A 22947-nucleotide genomic window follows, 5' to 3' on the forward strand; every position below is an offset into this window, starting at 1 on the left:
TCTCTACGATACTGTGATTTTTTGAGTTTATGTTGTTTCAACTCTTTAATATTTTATTTACTTTCCATCTCTAGTGCTCAGCTAGAGGTTTGTGTGGATAAGGCTGTGCGTTCTACTAATTACAAAACACGGACAATAAAGACATCCTTGATCCTTGATCCATAATCATATTTAAAGTGCTCTGAGATAATGTATGTTGGGACAAATAAATTCAATTGAATTGGATAAATGATGGGCTTTCAGAGGGGAGAGATCAGAGATGAACTGTGGAGGACAAAAAGCAGAGGTCAAAGGTTAAAGCTATTGACTGAGTCTGAATGGGTGAGTGTGCGTAAAGGACCTGGAGGTGGGGTGAGAGAACAAAGACGTGTTCGACAACAACACGGAAATCTGGAAGGGGTCCCCGGAATATTTTCTGATTTTGCTTACTTACGAAAAATGTTAAACTTCTGGTGTTACGGTAATATCACAACACAATTAATCTGTATTGATATATTATAACTCAGTGTCTCTTTAGTCGGACTCCTGGCCAGTATATACTCCCACTGACCTTATCATTACTTCTGTGGATGGTTGTCGTGTTAGACCCCCTTTTTTAAATTTATTTTTCTCCTACCTTTCCATCCATCCCCTCCCCTCTCAAATACTATGGTCCACCAGTGACCCAGACTGGTGCACACACACACACACACCCCAACACCACATACACCCATGCACAACTCTTTATGGACATGTCTTCTTGTCTTCCTTGTATTGTGTCTTACCTAGCAATAAAAAAATAACCATAAACTGGCCACCAAGTCCAAACTATAACTAAATGTCCATAGTTCGCTCGGGCATTTCGATAATCTGATCGCCTATAGTCAGTACATCGCCTATATATATTTTATCGCACCTCGAGTGTAGAGCACCTCCTGAACTGTAAGGGGGGGGGGGGGACTCTTTAAGTGTGGGGGGGGTTTAGTCATTCTTTAGAATCATTTGTAAGTTTGTTCCTGCACACTGTGCTCGTGCTTGATACCAGTGGGAGAGAGAGCACGCATGCACGCGCCTCTCGAGGCTAGAGAGGGGGAGAGAGAGAGAGAGAAGAGAGAAGAGAGCGAGAGGGAGGGGAAGAAGAGAGTCACGGTAGTAGAGAGGGAGGGGAAGAGACAGAGAGAGGCAGAGGGACGTGAAGAGAGAGAGAGAGAGGCAGGGAAGTAGAGAGACGAGTGGTTCTCTTTGTACTCAGAGAAGAGTTGAGGCCGCTGCCATCTCTTTTTATATAAGCGGAGTTGCCTGCTGGAAATAGAACAATAAGCCGGTTACTCTCGTCGCTCAGAACCATTTTTGTGTGTCTTTTTTCCCCGGACAACAAAAAGCATCAGGTTCCAGCGCTTGTTTCTTCAGGGGGACATTTCCACTCGGGATCTGTTTGGTTTTTGTGCGTAATTTGTTGTTTTTGTTTCCAACCGGACAGATCTTCTTCCTCTTCTCCTTTTCTCGCCTCGTTTCCATCCACACCTCGCCGGTTCTTCTCACCTCCCCCCCTCTCACCCACCCACCAACACCACTGGAGAAACAAGCGACCATGGCTGCCGTCACCAGCCCGGAGACGAGCCCTCCGCCCCGGGTGTACTTCCAGACGCCGGCCGGCACCACGGAGGAGCCGGAGACGCCGGTTCGGAAGCAGGGACGCGTCACCGTCAAGTACGACCGCAAGGAGCTGAGGAAGCGGCTGAACCTGGAGGAGTGGATCATCGACCAGCTAACGGACCTGTACGACTGCGAGGTAAAGACCCCCTCTTACAATAACCCCGCATGCAAAACCGATCGAAGCCATCGATCCGGCGGCTCTGCTAAGTAATAGGGCTCGGGTGATGGTGGTGGTGTTGGTGGAGTCTGTCCATCAGCTCCTCTTTGTCTCCCAACTGTTGACAAATAGACATTAAAGGGCCCTTGTGTCGCTGCTGGCCTAGCTTCGCTCCTCCGGTAGCACGTTGAGTATCAGGGCCATGTACAAGTACACGTGGTGGTGCAGGCAGGGGCATGACGGGGCACGATGGGGAACAAGAACAGCACCAGAAGCGATGAAACCGTGTGAGAAGCTCTGTGGCTGAACTTCACTCCTCCACCCACAGGTTGGCTAAATGTGGCACAGGCAGATTTATAGTCCTGATCGTGAAATGGACTGCCCCTGTTCCCCCCTCTGATTGGCTGGAGCTGATTTAAAGCACACCTGTACATGCGTCTCGTGCAATATTAACAGTAATCCAATATAGATATGTAAAAAGACATGCCTTGTGTCTTTGGTTTATGTGCAGTTGCATAAACCAAAGACCTTTCTTGTCTCCTACTTGCAATCTTTGAAAGTTTAAAGCGTAGTGAAGCCGTTTTTAACAGATGACCTCTGGGTAGAATCTGGAGATTTGGCGTCAGAGTTTGTCATTCACACGTGCACAGTGCAGCGGGAGGTTTTCACGCTTTCGCAAGAGCAACAAATCCCCCACACTATTCAGGTGAGAGGTGGAGTAGGTTGCAGAAGGCGGAGGCAGGAAGTGACGCCTTAACTCCGCTGCGAAGATCACCTGACTTTGTTGACAGCCTCCTGACCCTGTTGTCAGCTCTTATCACCAGGAACTCTCTTGACATCTGCATCGTCTAGATATATGACATCTAGAAGCTTAGAAGCAGGACATCTCCCGGATTGCTTCAGCAAATACGGAGGAACGAGGGAGTCCGGTGCATGTCTGGAAGCTGAGTGAGAGGGACTGAGCCATCGTTAAGTGGTGGTGCCAACGAGAAAGAAACTAGCAGTAGATTCCATACCTCCTAGGGGTATGACCTGCTCTGTCAAACATCAGACCCGTGGTCAGGGTGACACACGCTGGAGCCGGGCAGTGATAATGTAACCTGGCGGCAGCTGCGGTGGAGCTGCTGGCGTCAGTAGTTGGTAAGCTCATGTCAAGTTGTCAACTCCACTGAGCTGCCGTTGACCCACATTCTATTCCGAGCGTGAGGAATACAACGACTTAACAGGTTTGGAGAATTCCTTGTAGGCTGAGGTAGAGACGTGGAAGAGGAGCAATCACACTGTCCCCCTTTCAGTTTGAAGAAGTCAAGATTTTTAGCTGCAGAGTAAAAGTAAAGCAGTTTCATTCTGTGATGTTCTCACAAACTCTTATCCTACATCATCCCAGGCCACGGTGAATGAATGGGGTAGTTTCGCGGCAATGTCTACAAATCGATAACCTCTCTTATCAAGTGACGTAAGAAAACCAGATAAGGTCGTCTTTCCCATGTTGGTCTCCGCTAAGTTTCTCTTCCCAAGTTGCAGTGAGGGACTTTGTGGCAGTGTGTGGGATATCCCGTGAGATGTGGATAATAAAGTGGCAGGGATATGCCAGAGGCTCAAGTGCCAGCAGAGGTGATTAAATGGCCCTGCAGAGGATTTTCAAATCTGGGGGTGCCAGTAATTGTACGCTATGCGACAAAACATGTGCCACGGAGAAATCTTTGCGGTACACTGACATTTCGACAAATCTTTTTTTGATATTATTTGGATCCATTGCACTGATGGTGTGTTATGAGTCCTGCTTTTCAACTTCACAAACAGTCGCACAAAGAGTCCAGAAAAATCCCTCGCCGATGGACGCACAGTGACGGTATCTGCCGTCTCTAGATATCGAGACCTGAGCCCTGCACTGATTTATTAAAGACACTTTACATCATGTGAGATTATAAGTGTGAGTGTAACTTTAATGATTCATTTCACATTTCTTTGGACCCACATTCCTTCTACTCCTCCTGTTTTTTGGCGTTCGTCCACCGGAGTTCGCCCCTTGTCATTGTCCGACTCCCGTCCCCGCCGAGGCTGTTAGACAACAAAGAGATGAACTTACAGTCGGTTCACTGATGGAGACACATTGGGCTCATTTAGACGGGGGGAAATGTGGAGCACGTGCTACCGAGCAGTGTAACCAGAGAGGCAGCTTCAGCCGGTCGGGGAGCCGAGCAGGAACTGGGACGACCCTGGTCACCGACACAGACAAGGAGCACACTTTTCTTTCTTCATCTCTCCCTTTCTCTCGCCATGTCTCTTTTTGTTCCGACTCGTTGTAATCCACGTTTTTCATTTGTCACCATCATGATTCCCAATCTATCAGCCCTTTTGCTCTCCCTCCTATTGTGGATGCACATTTCAACCATTTAGCACACCGGCACGGACTTTGTTCAACGGGGAATTCATTATGAGCTATTTTCCCCATTCATGTAATCCCTTTAAAATAATGCTACCAGCAGTCGGGCCGGGCATTTTCCCGCGATGCTGCCTGTGATGTATTCGTCCTCATAGGCACTTAGTCAGCCTATCAGTCAGAGTTGCTATGGTTAAAAGTGAGGAGCCGAGCCCGTCGTATGATTCCATGGCAACAGGGCTGGTTAACTGTTTATGTTGGTTAACTGTGGAGTGGAACAAAAAAGGGCTGTGTCCATTTCATCTAACAAAGCTTAGAGGAATTGCATCGTTTCCCGAAAAAGCCCCCTGATTTATTCTGCATTGTAATTAGAGCCATCCAGTTATTATATTAGCAGGGGCTTGATAAATGGCTGCAGTTGATGTTAATGTGGCATTTGCTTTGAATAAGAAACACTCTGACCGCAGCACTGGCTGTGCTGCGGTCAATAGTAGGGCTACTTGGAAAATGTGGATATGGTCCAGGAATAAAACATTTTTTAATTATTACTTAGTATATGAATCCACGTTGTATATGGATATACAAAATACAAATAGACTATTAGTAGGACTGTAAGCTAACCCATACTAACATTAACACTGACAGATCGATGCTATGGAAAACTGGATGGGCTCTTTGACAGCATTTAACTCCACCAAGGCTGAATCCCTTCTCACCGTGTCTAAGCAGTGTTTCCCATTAATCATATTTATACTGTGGCGGCCCGATACATTCTCGCCACAGTCTCATCGTGAACCAAAAATCAGTTTTTTACTTTTTCCTTATGATAACATAAGAGAACTCGTCTTTCAGGCTTTAGGAGGTAAAACTAAATTGTGCCGTGTCTGAATAATAATAAATGAACCAGCCTCAGATGTGAGTTAATAGAAGCAGCAGCAAACGGAAAAGCCTTGATTGAAAGTTGTAGCAGATTATTTTTCTACTTATTCATGAGCAAAAGCAACAATGGCGTATTTACAAGTGAGTTCCGAGGGATCTACGAGGAAACCTTCCTCCCAAATTCACCCGACACATCTTTCTATCCTCAGAATTGATGCAACAGAGACACTAAATCCCACAATCCCCCTTCCATCTGTCAGTTTATGTCTCAAACCCAACTATAAACTGTGTTAATTTAAGAAATATAAACACTTCAGTGCCTAGTTTCACATGATAAAATCAGGGAGTGTTTCCTTATAGATAAGTTGTATATACACATTCTCTGTTGTTACAGCGCCCCCCCGCTCTAATAGCGGCTCTGTGTATGAGGTGCTAAGTGAGTTTGAGCTCACTCTAGGGAACAGGAAAGAGAGAGGGGGGGGGTTGGACTCATCAGTTCCTCGACTCCGCTTCTAGTAAAAATATGAAGTCTCACTCCAGGCTTGGTTCCATTTCCATGGTAACTGGGCTGTTAAAATTGTATTCGTCATGTAAAGACCTATTTCATTTTCAGTTCGCCGTGTGTTCAGCATGAGTGCACTGGAGCTAACCAGTAGCTACATGGTTAACAGTGGAGCGAGTGGGCGGACCAATCCCCAGACTCCAGGGTCCTACGTGGCCACACACATAAACACAGATGGGGATACGAGTGAGAACAGTGGCAGATTTGGTGAGCAGGAATGCAGTGAACAGAGGAAGAGAACGGGGGGGGGGGGGGGGGGGGACAGAGGGGAAGGAAACTGTAGCTGGAGTAGGCAGGGATGTCAGAGAGGGAGAGAGTGTTTTTGTGTCCACTGTTATTGCTGCTATCTACACTGAGCCAAATGAATCGCCTGTTACCTTGAATCAAATTGGGGATTTCTCTGGGTTTCAACATCGGTGGAAACGTTTTGATAATGTAGGTTAACGAGTCAACACAATATATAACGTGGATCTAGTTGTTTTTAGATATTAAATGAAGAATTTTTACATATTATATCTTTAACATCACATACACTAATTTAACAAGGGCAAAGAAATGAAAAGTCCACAGTTACAGGGAAATAATATAATATATGAGAGTTAACCATTGCAGTCAATATAAAGCAATCAATATGTCTTTTGGTAAAATATATAATATTTCCTTTAAATAGAAAGTGTCTAAATTCAAAAATAAAACTAATTTACTATCTAGCAAATGAAGGAAATGCATCTGTATCCTTCAGTAAGTCTTATAAATCCATATAGGACTACACAGGAAATGCAAACGCTCTGTTCATGCTCTTTACAACACAAACACACCACAATGAACAGCAAATGCTCCTCTGGTCATATTGAGTCCCTGAGTCTGTTGTCGTCTCTCACAACAAACAGTTAAAGCAGCGATGCATCCTGTTGTTGTGTCGCTCCACAACTAAGTCACTAGAAAGAACTGGGTTGGGGGAGGCCGGACTCTGGGAACAGCTGTAGTTTCATGGCTGAAAATGAAGTTGGCCTGCTTCAGTCGGGGCACGGGAACACACAGGGGGCCGGCAACATGTGTCTAAAACCGTGCACTTCAAGGTCTGAATACCAATCAGTATTGCCCTGTTTCGCTCAGGGTATGTTAGAGGGTGACTACAAAGAGTGGTTGTTACACAGCGGGAGTGAAAGACTCCAGTGTGTCTTTGTGAACCCCCCCCCCCCTGCTCCACACCACAAACACACACACACAGACACACACACACGTTAATAGCTTACATGTGGTCCTACACAAGCATAGTTGTCTTCCTGTGTGATGGAGGGGTGAGTCAGCATGTGCTGTTGTCTGAGCTACTGACGGACCATGTGATTGTTTTTAGAGGGTTAATAAAGTTAGAGAGGAGAGAAGACGGCCAAGAATGTTGTGAGTGAGGGAGACTAAGCTTTTATTGTTTGTTTTTTGGTCGGCGTGTGAGTAAGACCGGAAGGAAGTGAGAAACACCGAGCGAGAGACCGCATGGTTTGAGAAAGAGAGGGAGAGAAGGAGGGATGTGAATCATTCAGTGGAACGTTTATTGAAGTTGTCACAGGAAGTTTGCGAGAAAGGATTCAACACATAGAACAAATTAACAATATTAACTTTCACTCAAATGCACCTTTTGCCCCGCACACACACACACCTGTTCATTCACACAAACACACTCCCACAGGTCCTTATGGAGACAGTATGATGGCTGTCAATCACTTTTTGAAAGTTAAAAAGTTCGAATTATATAGTTGAAATATAAACGTTAGGTTAAGGTTAGGTTCATGTCAGGATTAAAGAATATAATGCATTGCATCTATGGGGGAAAACGACTTGGGCTGATAATATTACCGATATTTGGAAGTAAAAAATTGCAGATACTGATATCTGTATAAACCCAAAAATGTGCAATGATTCTCCAGATGTCGTTGTCAAACTCTTATGACAAGAAAATGTATGAGGCTTGGTATTTTACAAACAAATATAGCCATTGAAATAAGAAAATAGACTTATTTGCATATTTTATGCTGCAAAATAAAACCATTAAACCTAAACACTGACACTAATATATCAGTGAAAGACTCATATTGGGTTATTTTATGAAGATAATGAGGCTCTACTTAAATCTCAGTGTTTAAGGCATTTAGTTGATAAGCTCATGTGCATATACTCTATATTTGTTTAATATTTTTCCGGACTCTTCCTGTTTGTCGCGGTGTCTTCTGTCGTCTCCCACAATCACGGTCATGTGTCAGCCGGCATGACCCTGACGGCACAGTACATACTGATGGCCTGACACCTCCCCACCTCGTAAACCCGTCGGTATTATGTTTCAGACTAGCTAAGCTCGATGAGCTTGTCATTCCACCCTCTGTCACACGGATCAGGCCCCCGGCCAAGAGAAGGGTTTAAACAATACAGGGGTTTAACAAAACCATTTTGCCGTAAAGATCACATGCGGTGCAGGGCGTGTCTGGAGATAGATTATGAAACCGAGCTGCTCTCGGTGAAAATCTAACGGCAGACAGCAGCTTGTTTGAATGAGGAAGGTCATAAAGAACAAAGGGTGTTATCCATTTATACCCTTCTTTCATTTTAAGACCGTATATAGCTGTTTTGTGAAAGCTCACACACTCATTCGGATGCTTTTTAAGGTAAACAGGCCATAATAGTGTTGCAGTTCTCTAAACGTGGCTCCAGGGTGCTGTAGCCGAGCAGCACTTTTAAATGAGCGATGAATATGGGGCTGTTGGTGATGCACGCTCACGGGCCTCCATGTTAAAACCATATTAAAACAATGAAACCAGCTCAGCCATCGTCCTGATATTAATCGGTTGCGACTACAGTTGGCGTGGATCGTCGGTACAGAGTCATCAGCACACAGAGTCTCTTTGTGAGTTATGCCAACTGCCTGCAGGTAGAGTGAGGTAACACACTTTCACTGGGGAGAGTATTTTTGTCCCAGGAGGTGCATTAAGAGCAGGCACCCGTTTAGCTGTAATTGCAGGGAAGCAGGTTTGAGTTAATGGCTTTATTCACCGTCTTCCATTGTGTTGCGTGTAAAATGTGCTTATTATACGCCAATGACAGACAGTACAGGAGCAGTGCACGCTAGCTTCCCTATTGATGAAACACTGAGGATGTGTCTTTTAATATTAAATAGCTTTAACTGCCAGAAGGGGAACAAGTCACGCGCCGTCAGGTACAGGCCGCTTCGCCAGTGACTCCCTGACCTGATGTCCGTCTCAGCCAGGCAGACAGCCACTGACCTAAAGAGGTCGCCGGGTGTGAGGAACCCGGCGCCAGGTCGGCCTCGCGTGTCCTCCATGAGGTCACCACAGCGGGGGACCTAACTCAAGCTTCCGTGGTATCTACTGCGTGCTAACACGTCATGTGGAAAGATTCTCGTGCTGATAGGAAAACCGCTCTGCTTGAAATGGCACGGCTGTGGGGAGAGATGGATGGATGGCTGAGAGATGTGTGGACAGATGGACAGACAGCTGGCAGCCTGACAGACAAGTAGATGGAGGAATAATGTGACCTGTTACTTCTGTCAGATCCTTCAGAATCTTCATCTCAGACGCGGATTATAAATCATATGTTGCTCATTCCATTTTCCTCTTATCAATGAAACACTATTTGATATGTTATTTTATTATTTAACACCCTTTGTGCTGTATGTGTAGTTTCTGAGTAGGAAGGAACAACCATATTTGGGCAAAGTGTCTGATTGACAGGAAGGTGCTTGGCCTCACACACACACAAACACACACAGACAGGATGATAATGAGTATTGACTGAACATGTCATCAGGTGTTAAATCCTTAAACTCTGAAGAATGAATACATGTGATGACTTGAAAGAAGAAATGAGAGAGAGAGGCAGCTGCAACCATGCGAGTTGTTTGTTTTTTTTATCCAGGAGCTGAAACGTCCCCAGTGTTCACAAGGTCAGAGGTCGTGTTGATGACTGATCAGGGAGAGAATTCTAATAACATCTAATCCCCAATCCCACTTGGATTTTATCTGTCATGGCAAAATTAATTGAAAGGCTTCATGTGGTAATGACTGTGAAAAGTTTGGATTTAAACTGATGGAAAGAATATGTCTAAAGGAGAGCTGATCCTCCATAGTCAAACTCTCCTCCCGCTCCAAACTGTCAACAAAGGATTAAGTCACCCAGAGACTGGCATGGCAAATTAACTAATGAATGTCGCCAAGAGTGACATAATGATAATCTGTTGTAATCCTTGTTTGCATGCCTTCTTTTTTTAATCTGCACGTAATCTCTCCTTTCAGTCCAATTGTAGTGGAAATGACTCCCCTGGCTCCTAGAGGGGCCTTGTAGAGGACTCAGAGGAATGCCAGGAATAAGAATAACAAATATGACATTTTACAGTATCAATCTATCTGAATATATCAAATCCTAACCCCTGTAATCATAATACTTTCCATATCATTTTAAATATGCAGCCTTAGTCTGTGTGTTTGGTCTTCCTCTCTCTTCTGAATGTGTTTCCGTTTTATTGTATTATTGATCGTTTGCCCCTATGATCATTTGTAATTGATTGAGCAAGTGGAGACGGAGGGTGAGAGTGGGCACATGAGATGCTGTAAAACATTATAAAACTCAAGCCTTAAACCTATTTGTGTCTCTCAGTTTTGGTGCTAACATTTTGTTGTTCACTGTCTGCACTGCACACCCCTAAATCAGAGGTTCGCAAACTAGGAGTCGAGACACCCTGGGGGGGGGGGGGGGACACAGCAGGAGGGTCCCAAGAGGACTTCCAGGAATCAAATACAGTTTAGAAACAATGTTCAAGATCACATTTTATCCACGATTGTTCCAAAGCTAAAACATACTAGTTGATTTTAAATAAAAACAAGGAAATCGTCTTCAGCCTTTTGATTTCTGTGTCTCCCTGTGTGAGACAAAGAAATGTGTTTATTATCTGGGAAACAGTTATTGATTTCTATCAGTAGGTCTTTGTTGTGAAGGCTGCTTGACACATATTTGCCTTCTTGCATGAGCAGGTGATTGTTAAACAGCGACCAAGCTCCAGGCCCTGTTAGCATTGGCAGTTGTCCTCCCAGGGCTGGTTGTCACCCTCAGGAACCAACAACTGTGTATGTGTGTGTCTGTCTCTGGAGAGGCTGCAGCACAGACATGTCCAGCGAACACACAGAAACCACTGAACCGTTGACTCGGGCCAAACAAGCTGATGTGTGAATCACTCAACCGTGCAGCGGGGCAGCTATGACTCTGGGCAGCTTTTCGGGGAAGGGTCAAGGTCGGGTGACATTTCATGTTCTAACTCCACAAACAGATTTTGAAGCGAGTGTGATTGTGTGTGTGAAAAAAATAAAATAAAATAGACGTGCCTGTGGCCACTCACAGACCAAATTAAATGATAGGCTGGCGTATCTGTCCGTCAGTAAGCAACCTGCCGTCCTGTGCTCTTACTGACCTTGACCAGTCTTCAGCTGGGGAGACATTATCTTCGGAAGCAGAGGCAATAGCCGAAGTTAAGTGAGAAAACCATCTTCTAGCAGTCGTCCGACATTTTCGTCTGTTTCACTCCATAGGTTATTTAGTCTAGAGGAAAGATCCGGGCCAAACCATGAAAAACAGCACCAGAGGTTCTGTCATTCCCTCTTTAACTAATAATCTATTACTATGCTACATGCTATTGTCACCAAATTGCACTGTCAGAAGGACCCAAACCACCGTGCCTGCCGTCTAATTATAGTGATGAACGTTTCCTGGCATCATATAAAGATACGTCCTCTGTTCTTGGAGCCGGTTTGGTTTGGCGTTGGTTTGGCATCATCCTTAAAGCCTCGTTTTGAAACAACCCACACAGAACTGGTACACAACAGCGGGGCCACATCACCACACAGGCAGACTCTTGAGGCTGTGCTTCTTTTTCACTTTCCAGCACAGAGCTGTTTGCGTGTTATCTGTGAGCGAGATAACAGGAAGGCTGACGGGGCCGCAGAGTCAAAACAGACGGACACGGTGGTACCCTGTAGGAACCGGTGGTCACATCTTGTTTTAGTAATACTAAGAAGCAAGGATCTCCAGGAGGTTTTACACAGAAAGTTGTGATGTGACGTTTTATCTTTCATTAGTGGAAAGAAAACAGTGACAGTTGAGCCCCTTCTCTCTGTTTTTCACATGACTCAAAACAGGATGTCATATTCTTCCTGGGAGGAAGTACATCCAGCTGATTTGACGTTCAATAGAGATAAATATCAAACACACACACACACACAGATACTTCAGACTAGATTAAGCAAATTGTATTGTATTGATTATGGATTGTGGTTTGTGGTTCACTGTTGTGTGTGAGGCCACATATTCAACACAGCAGCCAGTCATCACTTAGATTAATTGTGCACATGCACGTTACTACACCTGCACGCCCACAATCGCACAAAGAGTAGCATTTCTAATGTCACTCTGTCAACCCTGTCCTCTTAAAGTGGTCCTGTTAACTCTACCACACACACAAACTCTGCTCGCCTCTTCCCACAGATACCTCCAACCTTCAACCTCCCCCTCCCCCGTTATCTCCCAAGGTCACGTGCTCAGACAGGAAGTAGCTGGGTGAGCTGGAGCTTTAACCCCTGCAGCGCTTAAGAAAACAAGAGGAGACTTATACGTATACATCTTGTGTTTTCCTGGGGGTCACACATCGCACAAATATGTTTTTTGTCACCTAAAACTGCTGCAAGTGAAGAGAGCATGATAAAAGGAGGCTGGCAGGATACTCCAGATTCCTGATAAGCAACCGTCTGCGTGTGTGTGTGTGTGTGTGTGTGTGAGACAGAGCGAGATGGAAGGCAGCAGGCGATGACTGACACAAAGCATCCCTGATCCTTACACCCCTGCTGACCCCTCGGTGCCTCCCTCACTCTTTAAAGTATCTCTCTCCTTTTGTCATAAGTGCTATCCCGCCCAAGGCGAGGTGGTCTAAACGCTATGAACTGGCCGATTACAGACACACTGAGGGTGATTAATACAAGAGCAGCACATCGAGCCGGAGAGCGAGGGCATCTAAGCAGACATGAAGATAGGGGGGGGGGGGGGGGGGGGCATGACAGGAAGCAGGTTCAAGCCCTGTGTTTTTCCACTACTTTCCACTCTGTGTGTGTGTGTGTAGATCAGATGACAGTCGACCAAATCAGGCGCACGGGTTTCATGAACTACCACTTTGAGTTGACTTGCAGGCAACCTTTCATCTTTAAACTTCATTTTAGAATAGGCCACGATTTAGTTTGTTGACTTGTGTACTCACATTATCCAAAATGTTTGCCAACCCGGAGTAATCTCCAGTTTCATTCGAGGTAACTGGACGTTTCATTCTGGTCACCACCACATGTGGTTTATCCGTGGCTTCTGCTAATACTTTCCGGACAAACAACTATTGGCGGAGCAAACACACACAGCTAGCCAAACAGCCATTTTTTCTGTCCTCTGTTTGTATTGGTCACTTATAATGGATCATGATTTTTTTCATTGCCAGTTCGCTGCCTGAGGTGAATACAACTTCCCTCCGTCATGTAGATATTCATCTGAATCGGTGATGAAAACAACAACTTCCCCTGATCCCACGCTTCTTCATGATGTCATCACATCAGTTTTTTTTTGTTATTGCTTTGATTTAAAAAAAAAAAACTAGGTAAGTTACATATTGTTTGTTTCACTTATCATATAAGGTGAAATGTTTCCATAATGACTTGACCATAACTATGCAAAGTTTAGAAATTACAAGTAAGAAATTGCTTAAAAATCTCCAGCCCCCTTGTATTTATCAAACGTTTGTGGTCGGCTCAACCCCAGTTCTTTTGCACATCCTGCCTTGCTCAATCAGTGTTTGTCTGATTTGCAGGCCTGCACATGAAGGAAGGTGTGATAGTTTAAAAAAAGCTGAAAATCTGAAGCTCCTGATTACGAGGAATTCTGCGTTCAGTGTCCGTGGGGAATGGCTCTAGCATCTCTGCGGCCGTAAAGGACAAGCAGTGTGTCTGTAGTTAGCCCAATTTGATTTAATGAAAGTGTTTATCAAAAAACTGCTCCGCTATTATGGGTTCTCCACTGTTCACATCCTTATCAGACCTGGTCATCATCCAAATATTTCATCAAGACATTCTGTTCCTTCCACCATGGTTGTTTGTTCTGTGGTCATGAGCCTATCCATGTCTGTACTCGCCTTTGTTGATCCAATAAACCTTTTTCACAATTACAGATTTCAATAGCTGCACTTTGAGTATTGACAAAGTGCTGACTGATTTATCACTCAGGCCTTATGGTGTGGACCATTTAAAGACCGATGATTATAGTTCAATGCATTAAATCCATTACAGATGTTCAACAGTTGACGATCAGCTGTTGTGGTTTCAGACCCTGATATTGTATCAGTGTAAAATCGGTAACGTGCAGCTCACAGGTCAGCCTCTCCTCTCTCGCCATCTGTGTTCCCCCACGTCTCTCCACCGCCCCTGTGCACTAACATGGCAAGGCATGAACAAGTGAAGCACAAAGGAGGAGCAAATGGAGTAGAAAAGGAAGTCTGGGGCATAAATTATCACTTTGCCAGACGAGTCACAACAAACTCGCGCAGAAGGAAGCTGGAGTGAATGGCGACATTGTTCGGCGCCACGTGGCCCACTTTTCCCTACCTCTTCCTCCTTCCTCCATCCTGTCTGCCCCTGGCCATCACCTCTTCCCTCTGTCTCCAGCTTCCTTCTCCCCCCCACTCCTCTTTTCTCCAAACAGTCCGCGCAGCCAGAACATTGTTTTGGTCTTTGTAGCAGCGCGGGGCAAGCAGCCACCCTTAAGTCCGACTATTTTTATCCCGTTGTGTTACTGAGGCGGCAGGAAAGCAAAAGTACCTGCTCACCGTTCATACTTGAGCCTCTCGGCGATTCCTTACTTTTTAATTATCTTCATCTCCGCTTTCCCTGCCGTCGTTTCTTTAATGCTGACAAGTTTGCACACAGTTTGCACAGATCCTATCATAGGAATTGGTAATGTAGTGTGGTAGCACTGGAATCCATGCTGTGTAATCCTTGTAGGTGGCCTCTGTGACCTACTTACACACACAGCTCCCACGGTGAAGTTGGCTTCCTCCCATCTTATTACATGTAATACGGTCGTGTTGATATACACTGAGCTTCCTATTAGCATTTGGCCACTGGCTGTTGAGACTCTCCTCCCTTTGTACCCTGAGGTCTGCTTCTTTCATTCCGCACTGCCTCTAATTGCATCATCTTTGTCTCCCCTCTTTCTGGACACAAATCTGAAACTCACAGTCACGTTGTTTCATTTGGAATCAGACCTGAGGTGAGTCAAGTTAAAATAAAAGCTATGGACGCGTGACTCAGTCTTTTAATGAGTAAATTCTTTGAGGGAACTTCCAAGAGGATCTAACTTCCCTTCTCCTCAGTTCCCCTCTAAAGAGGTATAAACAGTAACAGTGATAATAGGACGTATTTGGGTGTAATGACCTACTTGTGTGTGTGTTTGTGTAACTTGTGTTTTTCCGGTGCTCTATTTGCTATTTGATCTGCAGCCACGACACAGCTCCCTGTGAGAGAAATAGTACTATGACCCCTCACACAAACACAAACACACACACACACTGCTCTCACACTGTCACATCTCGTTCTGCTCGGTTCTGCCGGCAGCCTCCAGACAGACATTGTGTCTCTCACAGTGGAGGTGGTGATGATGGTGTGTGAACCGTATTTGCAAGCCCGTCTGGAGGGGTGTAATTAAACTTTTAGAGACCACAGAACAATGAGTCAGTATCCAAGTTCACAGTCTGTATTTAAAGATGGACGATGCATCCCCAATGGGAGTAATGTTCACATTCTCCACAGCATCATCCTTAAAGCCTCGTTTTGATTAAAATGACTCAGAACTTTTAGTCCCAGGAACTCTTTTTTTTCTTGCAGACGGTTGTTCACCTGTGTTTCCATCGTACTCTCAACACCAGGGGAGATTAGCCTGCTGATATATGGACAACCCGTGGCTATAGCAAACTGTTCAACTCCAGTCCACCAGATGGCGGTGGTGCAGAGCACTCTACAGCAGTGATGAGGTTATACGTAAACTTTATAATTACAGGACCGCAGTTTCCAATTTCCTCTCAATATCAGCAAAATGTACTGAGGAGTGCCTCGACCAATCAGGTGTGTTTAGTTCTGCAAGCCCCACCCTAGAGGTTCTGGGTACTTTCGTATAGCAGGGATTTATTTTTAGGGGTAAAAAGATTTCCCCGGAACGTTATTCCGACCATGATCCCTCTGGTGGAAACACAAAGAGTTCCTCCAAAGGTTCCTAGCCCTGAGGGGAGGTTTCTGCGGTCAAAGCATGGCCTAAAAAAAAACCCTAATGAGAGGCCCATCCCTCTAGTAGAGAGAGGAGAAGCTACAGTGCGGAGCAGGGAAGTTGTTCTGAAGGATGTGGTGGTAAAACACGTTACTGCGCTGCAGCTGCTGCAGTATCATGTGTCAAACTCTTAAACACATGTAGATGGGTTTTGTATGATCGCCACAGAGATTTGCAGTTGAGCAAATCTGTTACCTCCAGATCGCTGCTCTGTTTAGACGCCTGCAGTGTGTGCTGGGAAGTAACTGGTAGCCGTCTTTTAGTCTGGATCACATCTGTGGCCAACGGTGAAAACCCCCTCCAGACTCCAGACTAGTTCAGTAAGTCCAGCTTTGTTTTGGAGATCCTCCCCAGTGATTCCCCGCTTTCTTTGTGTCTCCTCTCTGAAGCTTGTCTTCCGGCCTTTTTCAACCTCCCTCCCTCGTCCCCCTCGTCTCCCTCCTCTCCCTCACTCTTTTGGGCTGCTTCACTCAGCTGCTCCCTCTTCTCAACATGCTTCTTAGCCTCTTACCGTCCTTCCTCTTGGCGTTCCCCTTCCCCCCTCGCAGATTTGAGCCTCAAATCGCTTTCACGTAAGCCGCATTAAACTAGTATCACTTCTTATTTCCAGTACATTGTATTTATTTTTTAGTATGTAACAGCAATTAAAGTAATATAGAGCCAAGTTGGTATTTCTCTTTTATTTCCATTCTGCTACTGATTGAATGTGGACATTTAAGTCAAATCATTTTTTTCCATCAATACACATGTACACCCACCACTGGAAGTCTCTCTTTCTTTCTTTCATTCATTCTAGCATGTAGCAGCACATAGAGCCCACATGTTCTGCTGATGAGTCTTTGTGTGAGACTGGAGTGTGTGTGTGTGTGTGTGTGTGTGTGTGTGTGTGTGTGTGTGTGTGTGTGTGTGTGTGTGTGTGTGTGTGTGTGTGTGTGTGTGTGTGTGTGTGTGTGTGTGTGTGTGTGTGTGTGTGTGTGTGTGTGTGTGTGTGTGTGTGTGTGTGTGTGTGTGTGTGTGTGTGTGTGTGTGTGTGTGTGAGTGAGGGAGACTGTGTGTAAATCAGATAACTTCAGTATGTCTGCAGTGTAAGCATGTGTGTGTTTCAGTGTATGTTCACCTTAATGTGTGTGTGAGTGTGAAGATTTGTCCCATTGTTGGAAAGTCTGACTCTCATCTTGTGTGCGTTTGATTTGGCACATTTTTGTCTGTGTTGCTACTTAATGTGTGTGTGTGTGTGTTACTCTGCTGCCACTAAGTCTGTCTGTCACCTCCAGTCTCTATCTCACACATACAGACTGTCCTGCTCTGACTTTAATCCTTATACCCCACCCTCTCCCCACAGCAACACAGACACACACACACTCACCAAGACATATTAAAAATATTTTTATAATTCTTTAATCCGTGTGTGAGTGAGTTGTGGATATCAGAGGCAATGTGTGTGATGTCGACGGAGTTCTCAGGACAATAAAAAGCTACCATTTGGTTTACGTGACACACGAATGTGCACACACAGCATGCTGCCTACGAGTCCACATGACTTTGAGAGAGCGAGAGAGAGCGTGTGTGTTGGAGTAGGGGGCAGTCGGGCAGGTGCAGAGACAGCTGGTGTGGGCTACTCTAACCAAGGGGGAGGACGAGAGAGAGAGAGAAAGAGAGAGAGATTCCAAGAGAATGACATGAATATAGGGGAGCGGTTGAGCTGCAGAAGAGGGGTAAATGAGCGTTTGTACGAATGTGTGTGTGGGTTTGTGAGTGTTTGCACGAATGTGTGTGTGGTTTTTGCGAGTGTGTGTGTGCTGTTGCCAGCGGTGAAGCGCTTTGATGGAACACACTGAGCTAGTGTGTGTGTGTGTGTGTGAGACAGATGGAGAAATGAAGAACGTGTGGGAGACTATTAAACCACTTTTAATACGGCAACAGATTAATCAGACAAAGAATTGATGGCATGAAGAGGGGAAGGAAGGAAGGAAGGAAAGAAAGACGAGACATTAAGAAAGAAAGAACATAGTATTAGCATATTTCAGTGATGGCTTTAATAAATAGTATCAATTCAATAAGTCTTTTATATTAGGGGTCATCTTATTAGTATCAGGCAATAATTGCTGGGCTTATATTTAAAGTCTGCGTTTTCCACCTTTATTTGCTGCAGCTTTTCTGCTTGACTGTGAATCACACGAGAACCTATCGTCTAAGTTTCTGCTCGGCTCTGAAACAGTACGATGAATGAACTGAGCGGATTTCCCCTCAAGAGATTCAGAAGCCAACACTTTCACTCAAGGTGGCAGTGTGACAACCTGCAGTTCACAAGGAAGAAAGAATTAATGTTACGCATATTTGCCCGATGGTTTCAACAGCGTTTAGGGCAAATCTACATCTTATCAATATTACAGGTTTCAGGTTTATGTCTAAATATTCACCTGGTTTCAACAACAAGTGCCAATTGCTGGAAAGATCAATATATGTAAACGTATGTAAACAAAACCCCCACATTTTTCCGTTTGTACATTTCGACAGAGCCAAGCTAGCCGCCAGTCCTGTCTTTATGCTAAGCTAAACTAACTGGCTGCTGGATTCAGCTTCAACTAGGTGACACAAGGTTGAATGAAAACTAACATTTTCATATTATTATAATATAAACACAAAATATAAATAAACAGATATGTATTGCATTTAGCTTGATATAACAGGAATTAAAAACCCACCTCTCCAGTCTTAAAGTTGAATGGTTTTATTATTTAAGCTTATTCTATTATGTTAGAATTTGACTGGTAATCATCTACATTCACTTTCTTTTATTGTTGTCTTTTCTATTATCAATTTGTTTTATTCTCTTTAACTAATTTTGAAATCATTTTTAACATTCTGTGTTTTGTCAATCGCATGGAAACCACTTTGAATTCATTTTGAGTTGCTTGAAAGGTGCTATATGAATAAAGTTTGATGGATCTGTTTGATTTTGGGACATCTTTTCCCCACGTGCTTGATCAGTTCCCCATGTTAGAGACCTACTACCTGCCTGTGTCTTTGTCTCTTCTCTGTCATGTTCTGTACAACATGTGGTGGGAGGACACCGCCCTCTAGTGTTCAACAGAAGGACACACCCCAGCCAGTGCACCACATCAGAAAGGCCAGTGCTGATCTATTTGCAGGCGACCACATAACATAAACACAGGGATTAAGAATAGGGCGGATGATGAGGATTTCTTTCCGCGAAGGAGCTTCTTACGGGGAGCAGGCCACTTTTGGTTTCTCGGGGGACCGTGTTAACTAACCGATGTGTTTTTGTTGTCCCTCCATGCGCTCACGTTTCCTCTCCTCTTCTCTTCTCTTCATGTCTGTGTTGCAGGAGGAGGCCATCCCAGAGCTGGAGATAGATGTGGACGAGCTGCTGGACATGCCCAGTGACACTGACCGTGCGGCCAGGGTCAAGGTAGGACACAGAGTCTACCTTATACAAATATAAAACTCTGGGTCATACGTGTAGAAATTGCAGTGCAGGTCTGAAAGCATCACACAGCATCATTTCATACCGTCTGTCTCTGTTTTACAGGAACTGGTGGTCGACTGTTACAAACCCACCGAGGTAACAAATCTCTCTTCCTTTCCTCCGTCTGTCTGCGCCAGAAATCAACGTTTTTGTTTCTGACTCCACCTCATGTGCTCTGTCCCTCCCCCCCCCCCCCGTAGGACTTCGTCTCAGACCTGCTCGACAAGATCCGGGGGATGCAGAAGCTCTCCACGCCTCAGAAGAAATGATGGCCCTTCCTCCCCGGCATCCTCCCGCCTCCGCCCTCACCTCTCGTCTTCCTCTCACTCCCCAACCTTTTTTGTATTCTAACGTCAATCTTCTTCCATTGAGGATATTTTTTGTTCCTCTTGTCGTTAGGCCCTCTGTTCTTGTTTTTGTTCTCCTCTTCATCTCATCCTCTTCTCTCTCGTTGCCTGGATCCAGTCCCATTAATCCCTTTTTATTTCAGATTTTTTCTGACATCCCCTGCTTATTTGATGAACTTCCTCCATAAAATACCACCAGCAAAGAAAGAAAGAGCTCATAATTGATCGAGAGCAAGCAATTCATCAACCCTGATACCAGGCGCTCGCCTTTCCTCCTTCACCCTTTATCTGGCTCTGCCTCTCCCTCATCCAGCTCCTCCATCTGTCGGAGGAGGAAGAGGAGGGGAGCCTAGAAGAATCCCATAATTACTGGGAGCAGCCGAGAGTGGGAAGAGCCAGAGCTGGCAGAAGCCAAGAAACGAGTGGATGGGTGAACGATGGAGGAGGAGGACGGCTCAAAGGAGGAAGCAGCCAATCGTGGCTCAAGTCTTGACCAATGAGATTCCCTTATTTATTTGTAAGAGATTTGAAACCAGCCACCCACCCCAATTCTTACACCGCTTTCTTTTTCATTCTGAGGGCGTGGAGTTAATATTCACTTGACTTTAGATTTAACCTTTTTGAGGTCAGTACAGCAAATGTTCCACCTTAAATCAAAGGTATTTGCTACAGTAGTGCATTTAAAGACTTTTTTTCCGTGTTGAATAAACTGCACTATGTCATTTCGCGAGGGAAAATCTGAACCTCTGACCACAAGGAGTATTGTACGGTGTAGTTTTAGTCCAGCGAAGAGGCCAATTTGATCCTGGGAACGATGGGTGAAACCAAAAGAAAGTCACTGGTTGGCTGCGGTGGTCATCTCAAAATGAATGGTTTTAGGAGTAGGAGTAGATTCTTTTGGGTTGGGCGTGTTTGACTAGATTTTAAATTCTTTCCTCGGATACGTAGGTCTGTACAAAGACGGCGATTTAGTGCAGCCTGCACACACACGTGTACGTCTGTGTGTTCAAATGCTACGTGTGTGTGTGTGTGTGTGTTGCTACATAATGTACAGCAACATTCTCGTGAGTGTTTTTTCCTGGCCTGTATATTCTGCTGTTCTGTACGACATATTTGAATTTTAGAAGAGGACTGGTTCCTGTTTTATTTTGTTTGTTTTTTTGTTACACAAACGCTCACACTGACAGTCCGACAGGCGGACCTGAAACAAAGCTGCCTTGTGTTTTCTTTTCTTTCTTTTCTTTCTAACAACCCCCTCCCCTTCTCTCTCTTTTTCTCACTGTTTCCCCCCTTTCTTCGAAGAAATCCTATAGTCCACCACGTTGTGTTGTCACGTTGCAGCGGTCACGTGTCTCCTCTGCGGACACTTTTTGTCCGCCCGTCACTTCAGTGGACTCCAACTAGACCTTGGAATGGAAGGTCGCTGCTTTGAATTGGAAGCTGTCTAAATGCATTCATCCCTCTTTTCTTCTGTTGTTCTTTCTCATGCACTCACACAGACACACACACACACACACACCCTTGGGGCAGAGGAGACGCATTAGCAAACACAGCTGCCTCTTACACAGATGTGAACACACACACACACTCACACACTGAGTGCAGAGTAAAAGGACAGAGAGCGTTGGAGAGCGAGCGGTCCTTAGCTGACACAAGATCCGCGTTTCTGTGCCGCCACTGCCAATCATCTCGAAGAATAAGCCATCTGTTTCCCATCCTGAGCCAATCGGATTGGAGACCGAAGCCCGTCGGCCAATAGGAGGAGCGGCTACATCCGCCGTTACCAATTGCTAACACCTGCGGTGACAGCAGACCTCCGCTGTCTGCCTCTTTCTCTCTCAGCACCAACACACACATACATAAACAAATGCACACACACACACACACACACTCTGGCCAATTTCCATCGTTCTGTTCTGTCATTTCCCTCTCTCCTCCATTCGCCTCCCTCTGTCCACCCTCCCCTTCTATCCTTTTTTTTTTTTTTTTTTTTTTGAAAAACAGATGTTGCCTTAGGTATTATTTATGTTACACAAACCAAATAAACGGGAGACATTCATTTTGAAAACGGTAACACAAACGTGTGTTGCTGAGCAGAACTGCGGCGCGTGGAGAATCTCAGATCTACAGTCGCTCCTTTTTCTCTTTTTTCTTGAAAAACAAAATGAGATTCTGGTGTTTCTTTTTGTAGAAGTGTGTGTGTGTTTAATACTTAGGCCTTGATACAGTGATACTTTGTTTAGATGAAAACCAACGTTCTTTACATTTACATTGAATACTGGTCTGTTTTTATTGTGATCATGACACTTCTTGATGCCGGGCCTTGGATTATTATATATCTGAGCAGAAATCCATTCAGATTAACGTTGGTGTGGTTGCGTCTTCTCGGTCCTGGTGGCACCTCCAAACCCAGCGCCGTCTGCAGAGACATTGTGATTGGTCCAATCGTAACCATGTGAGCTCAATCCTCTCAATTTGAATGGATTTTCATTTCTAAATCCAGCTATGGATTATACCTTCCTAGACTGTTATTGAGCGGTCGGCTTTTTTACTGTTAGGGAAAATTGCAAAAATCAAATGATTATATATTTGCTGATTATTATCATTGAGGCTAAACTATGTGGATTGAAGGAGCGGTGGCATTTTTTTGGGACAATGATTAGATCAAACCAACCAACTAATGTAGCAATATCAACAACAGGTCTTGTTTTTGCCCAATTTTGTTACACTTTTATGCAACTTTAATAAAAACATGTAAAATGGACATTTTGTTTCTCGCTCTCTCAATTTGACTGTTACCTCTGTGTAATTTTCTGTGCCATCTATACTTAAAAGAAAACGGAATCTTTTCGATCCATTTTAAGGACTAGCAGGTTTTACACCACATGAAGAAGTGCACTACAGAAACGATTGCACCTTGGGTTTCCATTTATGATGAGTCAAAATGTCGGCCATGACAAGCCCCTGTTTTCCAAATGAAAAGAATTCCACCTGTATTATTTGCATGACTCTTGAGGTTTAGCACTGCTTTAGTGCCAGCTTGTGGTCAATGGCAAGTATGGCAACTACATTTTAAATACTGTACATGTGGGG

General features: G+C 44.7%; 1 protein-coding gene across 2 annotated transcripts; it reads left to right on the forward strand.

The window, feature by feature from the left end:
- Window positions 1-1139: 1139 nt before the first annotated feature.
- Window positions 1140-22618, forward strand: ppp1r14bb (protein phosphatase 1, regulatory (inhibitor) subunit 14Bb). 2 transcript variants are annotated; one of them, XM_062384309.1, is made up of 5 exons: window positions 1141-1367; window positions 1460-1771; window positions 19367-19450; window positions 19571-19603; window positions 19708-22618. In XM_062384309.1, exons 2-5 carry the CDS (start codon window positions 1571-1573, stop codon window positions 19774-19776), a joined length of 387 nt encoding a protein of 128 aa, XP_062240293.1. In that variant the 5' UTR covers window positions 1141-1367; window positions 1460-1570; the 3' UTR covers window positions 19777-22618. The 2 variants fall into 2 exon arrangements, with proteins under 2 accessions (XP_062240292.1, XP_062240293.1); XM_062384308.1 differs by having other exon boundaries at window positions 1140-1771.
- Window positions 22619-22947: the final 329 nt, after the last annotated feature.

Source organism: Platichthys flesus, chromosome 24 (assembly GCF_949316205.1).
Source record: "Platichthys flesus chromosome 24, fPlaFle2.1, whole genome shotgun sequence".
NCBI lineage: Eukaryota > Metazoa > Chordata > Actinopteri > Pleuronectiformes > Pleuronectidae > Platichthys > Platichthys flesus.

Coding starts and splice junctions, on each gene's coding strand:
- ppp1r14bb (XM_062384308.1), top strand. CDS start 1,571: ATGGCTGCCGTCACCAGCCCGGAGACGAGCCCTCCGCCCCGGGTGTAC. Junction 19,451..19,570: donor ACCGTGCGGCCAGGGTCAAG/GTAGGACACAGA, acceptor TCTGTTTTACAG/GAACTGGTGGTCGACTGTTA. Junction 19,604..19,707: donor ACTGTTACAAACCCACCGAG/GTAACAAATCTC, acceptor CCCCCCCCGTAG/GACTTCGTCTCAGACCTGCT.